Source organism: Nilaparvata lugens, chromosome 2 (genome assembly GCF_014356525.2).
Source record: "Nilaparvata lugens isolate BPH chromosome 2, ASM1435652v1, whole genome shotgun sequence".
NCBI lineage: Eukaryota > Metazoa > Arthropoda > Insecta > Hemiptera > Delphacidae > Nilaparvata > Nilaparvata lugens.
Genome location: NC_052505.1, coordinates 59,909,450 through 59,925,267, shown reverse-complemented (window position 1 = coordinate 59,925,267; position 15,818 = coordinate 59,909,450). Strand labels below are relative to the sequence as shown.

The 15,818-nt window shown below is 31.7% G+C and overlaps 1 protein-coding gene across 4 annotated transcripts in view; it reads left to right on the top strand.

The window, feature by feature from the left end:
• The first annotated feature begins 1,679 nt into the window (after nucleotides 1-1,679).
• LOC111058042 (cAMP-dependent protein kinase type II regulatory subunit) overlaps nucleotides 1,680-15,818 on the top strand; it is a 32,028-nt gene continuing 17,889 nt past the window's right edge. For 2 of the 4 annotated variants that reach the window (XM_039422265.1, XM_039422263.1), the window contains exons 1-4: nucleotides 1,908-2,468; nucleotides 13,716-13,804; nucleotides 14,873-14,956; nucleotides 15,373-15,479. In XM_039422265.1, coding sequence (XP_039278199.1) covers nucleotides 2,276-2,468; nucleotides 13,716-13,804; nucleotides 14,873-14,956; nucleotides 15,373-15,479 — 473 coding nt within the window. In that variant the 5' untranslated portion in view covers nucleotides 1,908-2,275. Of the gene's footprint in view, nucleotides 2,469-10,789; nucleotides 10,914-13,715; nucleotides 13,805-14,872; nucleotides 14,957-15,372; nucleotides 15,480-15,818 lie in introns of those variants that run through there. The other 2 variants (XM_022345541.2, XM_039422266.1) reach the window with 2 other exon arrangements.

Here is a 15,818-nt window from a genome sequence, read left to right as displayed (position 1 = left end):
GATACAGCCCCAAGACAAAAAACAGAGGTTTGCGCAACTAATTAGGGGAAATCTGAATCTTTCCAGGGTGTATATTTATTTTATAGTACTTAGCCTGGAACCGAAGACTCCCTATCGTTACACCGTTTACTTCCCCCCCGGAAGTTCGAAACTGCAATGGTTTATTTAACAAGTAGCCTATATCACGGCTCCAAATCAAGATATCGATCTGACTTTGATTTGATACTCACAAGGATGAATAGATCTACAATCAATGCTATAAAACATTTTATCGTATCTATTGTTTAGGAAATCGTACATCCATTGTTATTCCCATACAAAGCCAGCAGAAAATCAATAAATTTCATTTCATAATTTTATATTTTGTCTAATGAAAGTTTACGCTTCCGTTTTCCGAGAAAAGTGATAGCACGTTTTAAGACCTTTAAAATGATGTACCGTATCATAAGTAAAACTTTTTTATGTCATATAAACTAAATATGTCCATCCTGCATAATATTCTTTGAATGCCGATTTGAGTAACACTACCTAGGTACTGTACCAGGCAGGAGTGGTCTAGTGTATAGAGTGCTTGTGTAGCAGCATAGAGATCCCGGGTTCAAACCCTCTCTTTAATCCCACTTACATGGCATTTCATATAATGGAACTTAATTTACTTTTAGGAAATATAGTTCGATTTCAAAAGATTATTAATAGCTCGAAAACCCTTGATGATAGAGAATTGAATTTGGTGTCAAATTGTGGACCAGGATTTTTTCTTCCATGTGCATTAAATTAAATTACGAATACCAAATAGTTTTGAAATTATCTACAAGTTTAAAGAAACCGCATAGATTTCAAGAAATTTATCCTCTCTCCAGAGTTCAATTCATTTTTAAATCAAACAGAGTGGATAAAGACAAATTTGAGACTACAGAGGATATAAAGGATAAAATTCCCTACAATTCTACACCAAATAGGTTGTTTTCTTCTTGAATTAATCTTAAGATGATAAGTTGCTTGAACTTTGGAGAGAGGATATATTTCTTGAAATCTTCGTCTTCTTCAAACACACCTAACTAATCTCAAAACTATTCATTCTTAATTTAATTCAATGCACGTGGAAGGAAAAAATCCTGGATTATAATATGAGATTATCAAATCAATATACCGGTAGGGTATTTAATTCTCTACATTAAATCAACATATTCAATTCTCTATAATCAATATATTTAATTCACTATCATGAAGGGCTTTTAGTGATGGGGACTCGACGGTTCCAGGCTATGTAGGTAAGGTACTATATGTAGGTACCGGTACTGTCATTAATACCAACACCCTGCAAAAATCCAGCTTTAAATTCCTCTAATTCTAAAAATGGAAACTAACAATATTTAAAACAAAGAAAATAAAAAGTTTGACTACATTTAAACACCCCCTAGATTTTCAAAATTTCACTGCGACTATTTTAGTATGCCAAAAGGCAGTTTCAATAGTAGATAATTACAGGCTATTGAACATCAGTATCTGTCCCACCAGACTCGGTACCAATTTACAACATTCCTCCTTTTCCTTACCGTGTTACAATTTTTTTAAGGCAAAAAAATATTTCCATTATGTTGTGCTTTGACCTCTTACATTCAAATTACCCGCGATGGTTGTTTGTTCGATTTCTAGGCCTTCACAATCATTGAAGTTTCCGATTACGATAACAAAAACAATGTATGGAATATTTACTTGAAACCATTCATTTTCTTGTTATTTAAGAAAATTCAAAGAGTAAAATATTTACCACATGAACCTTTTATTCTTCCTTATGTCACTTGTGAGAAATGTGTGAATCGTATGGTAATGATAAGAATTGAATGTTCTTGTTTATCATGAATAATAATCAATACCATCAATAATCGTTTTCCAATGAATAATTTACAATATTATAATTAATATTTTGCATCAAAATTAGCCTATTTTGCAATCACTCCACTCAATACATTACCCAGATTCACTGCACCCTGGCTAGCCGCCATCTTGATTTTAGCAGAGTTTTTGCAGGGTCTCTAATCAAAAATTTATACAAATAAGTGAAATCAGGTGTTAAGTTTTCTATTTTCCGTGTAATGATTCCGGCATTCTTTCGATTATCATTTTTCTGCATTATGAATTTGTACTAAAAGCCCTGGAGAGAAAATTTCGGGGTTTGTTCTTATAAGGTGAAGTGAGAAAGCCTTCTGCTAGTCTTCTCCAGGCCAGTTTCCTAGCTATTTTTCTACAGTAATCGTATTATAAATTTTACATTATGAGTAGGACACCGTCTGGGAAAATTACGGTTCCAGACGAACTTCGTGATGTATTGCTAGAATTCACAATAAGCTACTTGTTAGATCAGCCTCCTGATGTGGTTGAATTTGCTATCAACTTCTTCACAAATATGAGGGAAAACCGAAGAACCGGAGGCCGATCATCGCCAGACTCGATCATCTCTGACGATGGTAAGATAACATTCTAAGATGCTATTATGAATATAACATTATTTTAAGTCTAAATAACTTAGAGCCCTTTATTCAGTTTTATTATTAATAAGTTATAATTATGTAGGTAGAGTCAAGATTGATATTAGCCTACTGATGAAAAATTAGCCTTTAATGTCAACTGTCATTATATTGACTTTTTTAAGTATTCCTCAACACTGCAGCTGCATTAACTACAGTATAATAAACTAGTGATGATACTTTTGTAAGTTAGTAGGCTCTACAGTAACAATAGTTTTGAATAGGCTCATGTATTTAATTTTAGTTGGACCCATGAACAAACAAATTCATTTCATCTACATGAATGTTGAATGATCACAATGTCAACAGGTGTAATTTTTTGTAAGTTTTTGGTAGGCTTACCTATAGCATGTAAAATTGTAAAAAATATTGTATACCTTCTACTTTTTTCTTTTCCTCCATCCATTACCCACACTTGTGGAATCCATGGCGTTAACGGTCATGGAGACGCCAATACTCAAAATTCAATTCACACTTTGTTATAACATTTAAGCCATGCCCTTTGACTTGATGGGAATTCAGACTAGCCTAAATGCTATTTGACCAAAAAGTTGAAATAAAATATCTAGGAACCAAAAACCAGAGATCGTTTTCAATAACTACGTTATAGGTAGGTGTATAAACTGTACTGATCCCTTTTACTGCCTTGTCAATACGTCTCTTGCTCTAATGATTGAAAAAAAAGAGTTGGATTAAAAAAATATACCTTTTGACTTTACATTTTGTCATCCATAAAAGGTATCTTCTGATCCATCTTACAAACTTTTAAAACCCTATTCGAGTTTGAATAAGGAAATATTACCGTACAGGTAGTTTGATTCTTAGCCAGTTTTGTTTATCATTAAACATAATCTCTTGCTGCGACAATCTGAGATTTCTTATTCAGCTATAGAACAACAATTGTGATTGCTTTTATAATTAACACAGCTTAATGAAAAAATAAATAAAAAAAAATGTTGAAAAATGAAAATATTAGGTAAAATATTAGCCAAAGAAATTAAAGAAAATGTTGAAAAATGAAAATATTAGGTAGATACATAAAAATATAATAATAAAAAAAATTGTTTATCATGAAACAGATAATTGCCCATTTTAAATCAGAATGAAACATTTTTATTCAAAAAATGATTTATTCCGCACAACATACTATTATTACAAAACATTGTACCAGCTAAAAATACTAATGAAAATTATATGTTTTGCTTTAGTTTAGATGACAAAAACATGAAGCGAAATAAAGATGAGCACACCTAGGCATAAGCCCTATTGGAGTGCACTTCTCTTAAAATAAAATAAATTAAAAAATATATTTAATAGGGATATCTAACCATTGATATAAAAAAGTTCTGTAAAATGCAAAAACTAGGCTACTTCTTTTGAGAGCGCTAGAAAATGAATTACTTGTAAATTTTTGTTCAAATTAACCTCTTGTTAAGGTGGAATAATAGCCCTTGTCTATGGCTATAAACTGGATCCATAATTTTCTTTAATATAAGGTGCATAACCTACATTGATATTAGCCGAGTTTTGCATGTGTCACTTCTGTTATCGCTTCTTCCCTCCAGCTTTCCAGAGGTCTACCAAAAAATAAGAAGCCTGATACTTGTAGATGGTCAGCTATTGGTGACTTACAATTACCTTATATTATAAAAAGTTTAAGCTAAGAATGTAATATTTCTTATCAAGATTTTTTAAATATTCCTCGTGTCATTGAAATCACTCAGCCAATTTATAAGTGTCCTGCAAAAACTCAGAATAATTTTTCATTCTCAATATTTTTCCATTAATTTTTTTGCAGGCTCTATAAACAAGAATTTATGAGTCTATACAAATTTATTATTTCAAGTTTGGTATCATAGGCCTACACAGTAATTAGTTTGTTACTGCTCCTCATAATTTTGATGTAGGTTCCCAGTACCATGAATTCCACTTTTTAATTAAAATATTTTCCAAACTTATAGATTTTGAGTGAGCTTACTGTACTGCTTAATAGGGAAAGAGCTATCTCTCAATTTATTGTAAAATAATGATCTAATCAGGTGAATTGGTGTTATTTGCATTATGTTTATGTAAGTTTTGAATGCTCCACCGCAGAGCTCATCAAATAATTTTTGCATTTGAGAGTGAATTAGGTCTATAGCATATTTTCATTTGCGATTGCTCATTGATATTCCTGACAGAATAGAATTCACAAATTGACCTTCTTATGTTCCCATGTAGAGTTTGAATATGTTCTCCAATATTTTTTCATCCAATAATCATCCTATTTCCCTAATATTTGAAGCAGTGACTACCTTTTTAAAATTTTTGCTTCCGCAATTTTCAAGTTTAAATTTTTGAGAGTGAAATACTCAAACGTCGATATTTCTAAATTTTGTTTTAGTTGAATTTCAACCGTGCTAAAAACATTCCTAATCAAGGAGTAGAAGAAGAAAAGCTAAACACATTCTTGACAATTGTTTAGAAAGGCCGTACGGTAACTGATAGTAAATGTGAAGAAAAATTTAAATTCGGCGAAAGTAAATGACAAGGGTTTAATTTATGTTGGGTCATGGTGAATCGCTGTAGCAATATTGTTTTTATCATTCAAGTGTCGAATATTTAGACTAGAGTAGAGACCGCCTGGGTCGAACTCGCTCATGAACTGTTGTATTGATCTCTGAGATTTTTTACAAGGTATAATATTAGAGTATAGTAGGTTCCATGGGGATCCAATTCCAATTGAAAATAAAATACTCTGTCGCTTCAAAACTTTTGTCCGCCATCTTGGATCCAACTTCATTTTGAATCATGTGATACATGATTTCGATATAGAATTTCAAAGGAAAATCAATGGCGAAACCCGCACATCCATATCTCAAACCGTTTCAATGATCACAACATTTGAACATACTAATAAATTATTTAAAAATGAAATGAATGAGTACCTATACATTGAATAATCAAGTGTTAGTCAACACTAATAGTAGCTTCTACTCACATTTTAACACTAAAAAAATAGCAACTGCTATCACAAGTATTATTATTAATTACGTGTATGTTACAGACAGACAGACAGAAGTTAACGGAAGGGAGCTAATAGAATAAATTGATGTGTATTATTTAGCTGAAATCATGTGTCGGCGCATATAGTCTGTCTGTCTGACAGTCTGTGTGATATCTCCCAAATAGCATCAGCTTTTTTAGATGAATGAAAAAAATAAAGAAATAGCATTCATATTGAATGAAAAAGACTAAGAAATTGTCAAAAAACCACTGATTTATTGATAATTAGAAAGACCGGTTTCGGTTATTACACCATTGTCAATCTCTGATAAACTAAAACTAAATACAAGAGCAGCAGAATTATATATTTTTCATTCAATATGAATTACCACAATATAAACTTCTCAACTACACAAAAAGGGAAAATAGCATTCAATTAATTCCAGCTTATTAAATAATAAAATGAAAAAAAATCTTATGCACTTTCAATGTTATTTTTATATCCTGAAAAAGGACGGAGTGAGTCAATTTTGTTGTCCAACGAACTTGACCTGTAAAAAGGTTCGAAGAATTCGTGTTCGAAATTTGAAGCTGATTGATCAATTCTCTCTAAAGTTCTTGTCGAACATACAAACAGTCAGAAAACGACTTTGGCCTTTAGTAAGTCAAAAGTGAGAACTTTGCTAACGCTTGATCAATAAAATTGATTTAAGCTTTGAAAATTAATTCTCCACTCGTTTTATATTTTTCTTGGTACACTGTTTTAAAACAATACCTCTCACTATATATTTACTTTGGAAATAAAACTAGATTGCATTAAAACTTAGGACATCTTCCCCCAAACTTGCCGTTTAAAATAATGTTGTTCTCGATTAAATTTATTGTGTTGAAAGTATTCGTTGCAGTTGTAAATTTTTTGCAATCAATCAAATCCAAATTAAAACAACATGTGATTCCGCAAAATATTATTATTATTTTTTTTTATCTTATATGATCATCTGCGACCATGGTTTTTTGTTGCATTAAAGAAGCAATTATCTAAGAACTTAAGGAAGCAATTTCTATTTTTCTCAAAATCCACTACCTGGTTTTCTTTGAAAAATGGCAGTTCATTTACGAGAAACAAATCTCCTCAATGAAGGTATAAAAGCATACTAATGTCTATCGTTAACTATCATCACTTGTGAGTAATATTGGCGATGATCTCAGTACAGTGATTATTACAGATGATCTTAAATATGGCTCTATTCCTCTTTGCTCCTCTAAAATTAGTATCATCAATAATTGGTTCTCGTATTGACGTTTTAGCCATTAAGTACTTTTAAGAGACACAATCACCAATTCTATATACTTTTTAACTAGATGCTATTAAAAACATATTTTTATTGCTCAAATTATATGTACTAGAAGCGATGAGTTTGATTGCAACGAGCATGGTGCGCGGGTTTGTGTGGGTGTCGGCACTCAATCAATATTCTCGTTCATAACAGCCTACGAGGGGAAGCACCTACCTGTTTAATGTTGTGTGCCTAATTTGGAAAAAGATCATCTTTCCCTGCTCCCTTCACTGAGAGAGAAAGAGCAAGAGAGTGAGAGTGAGGCAGTAAGAGGTGTGATGAACTTATTGACAGTTTCCCTTCTTTTGTCGTAACTGAGAAGGGCAGAAGGGATGCTGCTTTCCCTATTCGCATGCATCGGCTCTCATCCACTTTGAATGTATTTTATTGTTCTGCTACGCTGAATCTCATTTCCATGTATCTCCCCGTTGGGCAAACTCTATTCTCTAGTTGATTAAATAGATGAATACTTTGTTTATCGTGTACAACGTTGACAGGTACTGTTATAATGTAAAAACTCAAATCTAGAATATTCAATTGCCTTATTTCAAACCATGTAGCCTATTCTTAATTTTGAAATTTATAAAAATATTTGGAAAATTCAATTGAGTGATATTCTTTATTAATCCTGAAATATGTAGGTATTTTAGTGTTTTCTTTTTAGGTTTGGGATCTGTTTTATAACTTGAATCGATTTCAGTTCTTGGATAAATTATGTAAATTAATATCTTTAGAAATCAATCTACACCCTTATAAGTTTATTTTATTCACACAACATTAGATAAATGACTGGGAAAAAATCAACAGAGTAAACCCAAAGCTGTCTCTAATTTCGATAGTAAAATAGTTCAAATGAGTTTATCTAAACACTTGTATTAATAATCACAAAAACTTCTACTCCAGATATAATATATTAATAATATACTTAACATTTTGTTTCTGGGTTAATCAGAAAGGTCAAAAGACCTTTCAAAGAGGTAAAACAACTATGTCTACTGATATAATTTGTATCATCCATCATACTCTGTATAATCTGCTTAAGTAATGGCTATGGAACGAAATATGTTTCGTGAGATTTACTGTTAACTGCCAGCACTAGTTTGGGATGCATCTCAGCTACTACAAAAGAAGGGTATTTATTTGGTTAATGACACCTCACAGCACTGATGACAGTTTGAAGGGAATCTCACTATAGAAGAAAGTTTTGAATGAAGTGGTGGAGCAGGTCCACTTCCAGACCTAGTTACACAACCAACCTAATTTGTAATTTGAGTTGACACAACCTGAGCTACACTAAGCAAGTTTCCTGGTCAAATATTGGATTCTATTTCAAGTGAAATAGGAGTATGGTCAAGAATATTTTCCAAAATAGCCAGTTTATACATTGTACTTGGGAGAAGGCAGGCAAACCGATCGGTTGGGAAACACTGACCAGAGCTCCATGAATAAGTTGCAAATCCATTAGTTCGGCAGCGAGCTCTCCTGCCCTTGGGACACACTAGTTTATTGTAAAATATTTTCAGGCGGTTATTTCGTCTTCTTATTTTGAGACATGAATGCTTTTTCTCTAGAGATAACTCATATTTCCTGTTTATTTTTTGAACAAACGCTTTACCAACATCGATTTGGGACGTGGAGAATTCTCGTGTGAATGCAACATTGGATAAACGTTCATGTCAATAATATTTCAGTTCTACGATAATGATTACCATGGTAACTTGAAAGCAGTGGAATGCACAAAGAGTAAAGAACCTGGGGTTCCGTCATTCATGAATCGATTAACTATCAAACGCAGCTGCAATAGAGATGTCAGTGCAGTAATAAAAGTACGGGCGGCTTATTTTCTCCATCGAATTTCAGGTTAATATTTTATTATTTCTAAAAGCTTTATAGAAACTCCTTCCATTAGGGTATTTCGGTATTTTTAGGTAAAAGAATATCATCTTCGAAATCTTTATTGAAGACGATCATGCATTCATCAATGATAACCTGCTGAGTATAACCAGCTAGTTATTGCGTGGATTTCTTTTCTCAGACTCTAAAAAAGTTGATATGAATAATTCAGATGGTTCTTTTTTCACAATTCGCTGCATTGAATAATCCATTATGTGATGAGTAACTCAAGAGAAAACTGTTTGCAGTATTGTTGCTAGAAATTTACATTTCTAAAGCCGTTGCATATGAACGAATTTCCATAAAAAACCTTCAGTTTTCGTTAAGTCTTGTCTGATCTTCCAATACTGGATAAGAATATTGAAGAAATGTGACAAGACTGAAATCTTAATAACTCTTGTATTTAGTAGAGATTTGATTCTGCGTGAAAAGGTTAATTCCCTCATCCATGGGCTAGGGAAAAAAGGATAAAATAGGCTTTTTATCTCCTGATTATCCATTATTTCATGTGAATTTTCAGAATAACTCCATCAAATCAGAATCGACCAGTAACAAAAGATAAGTTTTATCTCTCATGATATTAATCTCTTTTCAAATTGTATAAACTTTTACTTTACCTTTTTATCTGTAAGTCACGAAATGTTTCGGCAATAATTACAATTATAATTCGAATAACATTATTAATAGAACCGTGAGAGCTATTCAACTTAAAAGAACTATTTCTTAAAAAAACGAAGTTTACTAGCTTATTCAATGAAAAAACTATTAAGTAACCCTGATGAATAAATAAAAAATTACTCCTCCGTAACTTACACAATTTTTGTGCTTCTATATAAACTCTCATATAATATTATCCTCTTGGTAAAGGTCTATATCTCCTTTGGGCGTCATCCTGAGTACAAAACAGAAGCAACAAGGTAGATTTAAACGTTTGAATTTTTTTAAGGTCGGTTGAAAACGTCGCAATAAATATATATTTCGAATAATTATTGAGGTGAAGTGTAAGGTTTTCTTTCATCTGCTAACATATTCAGAAAGTGGGTGCAATTCCACTAGACAGAAAAGTGGAAAATTCTGAGCAACCATTTCACTTTTTCCAAAGCTAAACTTTCCCCCGTTATTGATCTCAGGAAGAAAGTTAAGCAATAAGTTAGCAGGAAATTTTGCTCTCATTGATGCTCTGCATAGGAGTTGCCGTAAACAGAAAGACTTCAAATGCTGATTCCAAGATGGAAAAGAAAACTAGACTGGGAATGATGAAAAATTTCTTCACCAAGTCATTTGATGTAAATTGGAAATTCTCGTGAAATAAAGGCTATTGTGAACATTTTAAATGCTTAGCGTTTTCTTTTTCTGTATACTAGCTATACCTACAAAACTAGACGCTTTATATTTTCCTAAATGTTTTGGGCATCAATTGTCTTTTGATAAATCCGAGTTCTTGTTCCAACTTGTTCTAATGTACGGCCTATGTATACATTTTAACAATCGGTAAATCCAAGCTTCTGTTTTGACGTACATAATACTAATAATACATCAAACTGGTGTAGTGTTGAGTCATGAATAATAAAAGGTTAATAAACTCGCAGTTTTCCTCTGGGGAAAATCCAAATGGGTAAATTGGCGAGGAGTGAACTACATTACTTTGGGTGCACTTATGCAAATCGATGTGAGAAACATATACCTAGTGGGAAATGTTTGAATAGAAAGGGGCTCCTTATCCTCCTATCATCAATATCTACATCAACTCTACACCACTTTGTTCAAAATTAACGTCAATATAACTATTAATTATCTAAGTAATTGTTTCTAATATAGGAATACAACCATGCAGATTACTCATATTAAACGGTCTTGTGTGTATAGGTTGTCTAGTTTGCAATTAAATGTCTGAAAATTCATATTGGTGTAGGAACTAGCATTAACGAGGAAGACGTTCGTAATTTTTGTGGATATCCTATTACTCACTGGATTTATTCTCGAATTGATGTTGACGTTTGTCCATGTCTATAATATAATATGTTGGTGGTAGATGCTTAGCATTGCCAGTTGAACTTTGGTAGTGGCCGCGTGTAGATGGTTGGTGGAGCTCTATTAAGTTTTAATTGATGTTTTATTATGCCCAGTCGCTCTGCATCTGTCATGGTGAAAAAGTCATCTCGGACAGCAAGTGAGTTTGCCTTTTTCTGTCTTATCATACATTTTACAATATTATATGTATTCAGCATTGTTTTGACAGTACAGTATGTACATGTGTATGTATGTACAATACGAGTGAAATAGTAGGCTTATCCAAATTTCATGTTCCTATTTACACTGATGATAAACGTATATTGAACTAAAATTTCATTCAATTTATTGGTTTTATCAAAAGATACAATATTGAGGGAAGAACAAACCGGGGTTAATTTGAAGAAAACGTGAATTTTTTTGATAGTCTCTCACCTCTCAGTGTATTTTCAAATCAAAGGTAATATTTATTTATAAGCAGTAACTTCCTTGAATAAGGCAAAAACTTGCTTTCGAGATCTACTGCATTATCATTGATCTGTTGGATTCAGAAAAACCAAATATTGTGTACAGTTATAAATAGTTATTCAAAAATAGAACTGTGAAACGTCCTCAAAAAATTAATTGGCATCAACTCCATCGAGAGTGTATTTTATTCTTCACTCATTCAATTTATTTAAAAGCTTGTAAATTGTCTTACATAATTTTTAATTACTTGATCTTTTGCAAACTTTGAATGTTGTCAATGTAATTTTTATTATGAATTATCACAGCTTCAGCTTTACGGCTTTCATTTCTCAATAATTATGTTGAAGGAATATTTTATGTTCAATCTAAAAAAGGTCAAGCGCAATATTTCCTTTCCATGGATCTTAGGCTATGAACAATTTCATTCACTATCACTTGGATATCTGTATTACTTGGTATTATATCTGTAATCAATTGCAATATAGAGCTACTATTTGTTTATAAAATGAGTTATACAATACTGTATATAAGAAATAAATAAAGTATTATTACTTTAAACATAAAGTTTCTTTATGTTTAAGATAATTTTAAGAAAATTACTTACAACATAAAGTTTCTTTCCAAGATATACAATATCTTGGGCTTGCATTCTGACATTAATGTTTTTTCTCAAAGATCTTGAAAAATGTCACTATTATTTTTTGTAGTATCACTTGGATAATTTATTAATCTTGAACTTGGTGGATGTTAATTGTGTTCAGTTTCAAATCAAATCAATGTTTATTTCAATAGCATATACAATAATAATACAATAACATAATATAGATATCAATTTAATAAATGTATTATAATAATTTTTGAATAACAATCTACCATATATCTTTACAGTGTTCTCATTAAGAAAAAGAATCTTTATTCGCCATTAAACAAACATAGATGCAATAGGATTCGTCAATTGACTTTGGAATCACTTCCATAAATCACTCATTAACGTATTTGACAACTATGTTCCACGTGTATGATTTAAAGACCAACCAACTAACTTCAATTTCAATATATTAACTACCGGTGTATTAAAATAAGGCAATCATGCAGTGTTCTCATTTGGAATCGCTTGAATATTTATTACTCATTAGTGGTGATGGTTGGTGTGTTTGGGCCTCATTTGCGTCGATGTGTGCAGCTCATTCTGTAAACGTTGCAAGTGTGTACTCGCCGTGGAGTGGCCACTACACTTGAGAAGGCAGTTGGGGCTCGGGGCTCAGGGCCGGGGTGGCAACGGCAGCTCAAGGGTGTTGACACGCTGCTACTTGTGTGGGCTCAATGGCGTGGCATGGCACAACCAGCACAACACAAAATTACGCATCTCACACTATACTCACATTCATTTCAAACTGTCAGCCCTCCTTATAAATATCAACAAAGCTTTCCATTCAACCAATGCTGTCAGTTTGGATCGAATCTCACTAGAAGCGTTCTAGCTGCCCAGCGTACTACTTTCTTTTAAATACGGTTCGCTGCTGGTTTCTAGTCGTTCCCGTATATAATGATACACCGGTACAAGATATACTCCAGTATCGGTATAACTATGGTATCATATATCTATGGTATAAGTAAACACATACAATAGATTTATATCAAATCAAATTTATTTCAATACTTACAGAAACATTTGCATGAAAATGTGAGACTACTGTCTCATTAACAAATCAAAATAAATAAATATATAAATAGTCGCTGACACCAAGTAAGGAAAACATAATATGATAATACGGTATCACTATCTGTTTTGTATGTCATATTAACTAGCGTACTTCGTTTTCTGGTATATTCTCTATCTAGGTTATTCTTAAAGTTCAAGCATTACAACGAATCCGACCATTTATTCTTTAAATAGAATACTATTTTTACTCACTTTTTTAAAGTGCAGTACAGTTTAAAATGTATACTATTTTTGCTAAAATGTAGTGCAGTACTTTTCCGCTGTTGTTGAACTATATTGACGATTTGAATAAAATAAGTTGGCACTTTTGAATTGAGAAACTAGTTTCGGTTGCTACATCAACAATTTCTAGTAAACACAGCGAACGACAATCAGAGTCCCAATCATACATGTACTTCATCCATGTATAGATTCTGTATAATAGAAGGATTGATCAGTTGAACAGATAAGCCGACTATCGGTTTTGATATAATTTTGCCGTGGACTAATTACGCCACGTAATAGTGTGTCAAGATACGTTATAGCCTATGTATATATGGTATTATATGATGTCAATCATAGCCCCAATCATACATGCACACTATACATCATTATAAATTCTCAATAGCATTGTTCAGTAGCCTCATGCTATAAGATCTTGTTACACTCTCCATTCCTATTTAATATTTTTTCTCATTACAGTGAACAAATATTATTGCTATTGCTTTTTGTTATCCATTGTTGAGAGTAATCTAGAAAATATTCAAGAGCAATTGAATGTTTCTGTTGCAGAGCCTGAAATTTTGCGTAAGGAAGGCAGAAGAAAATCTGTGTTTGCAGAAACTTACGATCCTTCGGATGACTCCGACGAAGGACAAAAGGTAAAAATTGAGTTTACTGAAAATGAATAAATTGTCAGTATTTTCCAAAACCGTACGGTATTGAAATTTATTTCAATTCATACACTAAATTCACTTGTTATCAAATTAGAAAAAAGTAATTTTAAAAATATATTCCACTTGACTTTATTCTAATTACTTGGTTTTTGTGAAACTAAATCTAATGTGGAGAAATTATCATTTCTTATCTTTCTTGAAGTTGTTCATTTACAGTGGAAGGATTATTATTTAGTGACTATTGTATTTTCCAACTTTGAATTTCGGAATAAAAAATAATTCTCATTTTTGATGATAATGCTTATCAGACGGTTATGCAATAACATTTCTTATTTGAATAAATTTTTTATTTTTGATACTGTGCTCTTGAATAGGAATAAATTCAATAAACCAGGGTAGTTGATTCAATTTTTGTATTGGATATCTTTACTATTAATTGATTGATTCGTGAAATACTACTAATTATTCATTTTATGTATTGATCCTCTGTGTATCACTCAATTAAAATTTCGAGATAAAGTTCTTGAAATAATTTTTGGAAGTTATTCTCTCAACCTTTATCAGAAGTAGGCTACACAATGTGCCAACTATTTAAAGAAGACTATTAAATGCTATAGGATCCTATTCAATATTAATGTTCGGCTATTTCTTAGTCAACCAATAAATATATATAAAATTTGCTGATTTTGAACTGAATTTTTCAGAAAATAAACGACTGCTTGATTTTATTAAAATATTCTATACTTGACTTTATTTATTGTGGTTATGCAATAACATTTCTTATTTGAATATATATATTTTTTGATAGGAATAAATTCAATAAACCAGGGTAGTTGATTCAATTTTTGTATTGGATTTTATAAGCTAACAAACTTTGCTGATCGAAATCATTACAATTTTATATTCAACAATTACATTGATTAGTAGATGTTGTATGATTGAAAAGTTTGTATATGTTATTAAATTAATATTTACGTTTATGCTGCAAGTTGTATACCTTTTTCTTGAAATTTGTTCTTGACCTTGATCTTTTATTTTTGTCTTATCTTCTAGGTTGTACATCCGAAAACAGATGAGCAGAGAAAAAGCTTAGCGGAATCTGTAAAGAATATACTTCTATTTAGATCTCTAGATAAAGTGAGTATTTTTCTTTTACTTATGCATGAAAACTCGAAGAGTTTCCAATCTATCAACTTTGTTGATAATACTTTTATAATACTTTTATAATCATACATTTAAAAAAATTGGAACATGAAACACGAATCATACTATTAAAATTACTACTACAACAGTGTTGGAAAATGCCTTATAAATGACTGCTCTATCAGTCAACATTCAAATATTGTCTTGAATAGATTTAAAATGTGTGTACTTCTAATATACGGTACTTAGCTAGAGAATTCTTACTAATATACTGTAGTTGAAAATATCAATTTAGCCAATACATCTTCACGCTATCGATTTTAATATGAAAATGTGATTGTGAATTCAATTTCGTATGCTCGACGTAGTCTGTAATGAAGTGTGCCTAATTTACATGATGAATGTTGCAGGAACAAATGAATGAAGTATTGGACGCCATGTTTGAGAAGAGAGTTAACAAAGATGAATTCGTCATCAAGCAAGGCGATGATGGAGATAACTTCTATGTCATTGAATCGTGAGTATCGTTGTAAAAGAAAATAACCAAAATTTTATACTTTTTCTAGCTGAAAATGTGGAATTCTGATTGCTTAGAATCAATACAAAACTTATATGTGAAGCTGCGTGCGTACAGTGATTTTCTTTACTTCACTTTCCATTAATTTTCATTTATCTAGGGTATATCTTTCAATAACTTGAAAATGGAAATTGGTGGAAATTTACGCAAAGAAAAACACTGACCGCCAATCACTTTCTTTCTATCTTTCCCGTCTGTAAACAGCTTTTTGCGATTTTATTTTTAACCATCATCTGTTAGCCGATGAATGGAATTCTGATATAAGTCAGGAAGAAATTC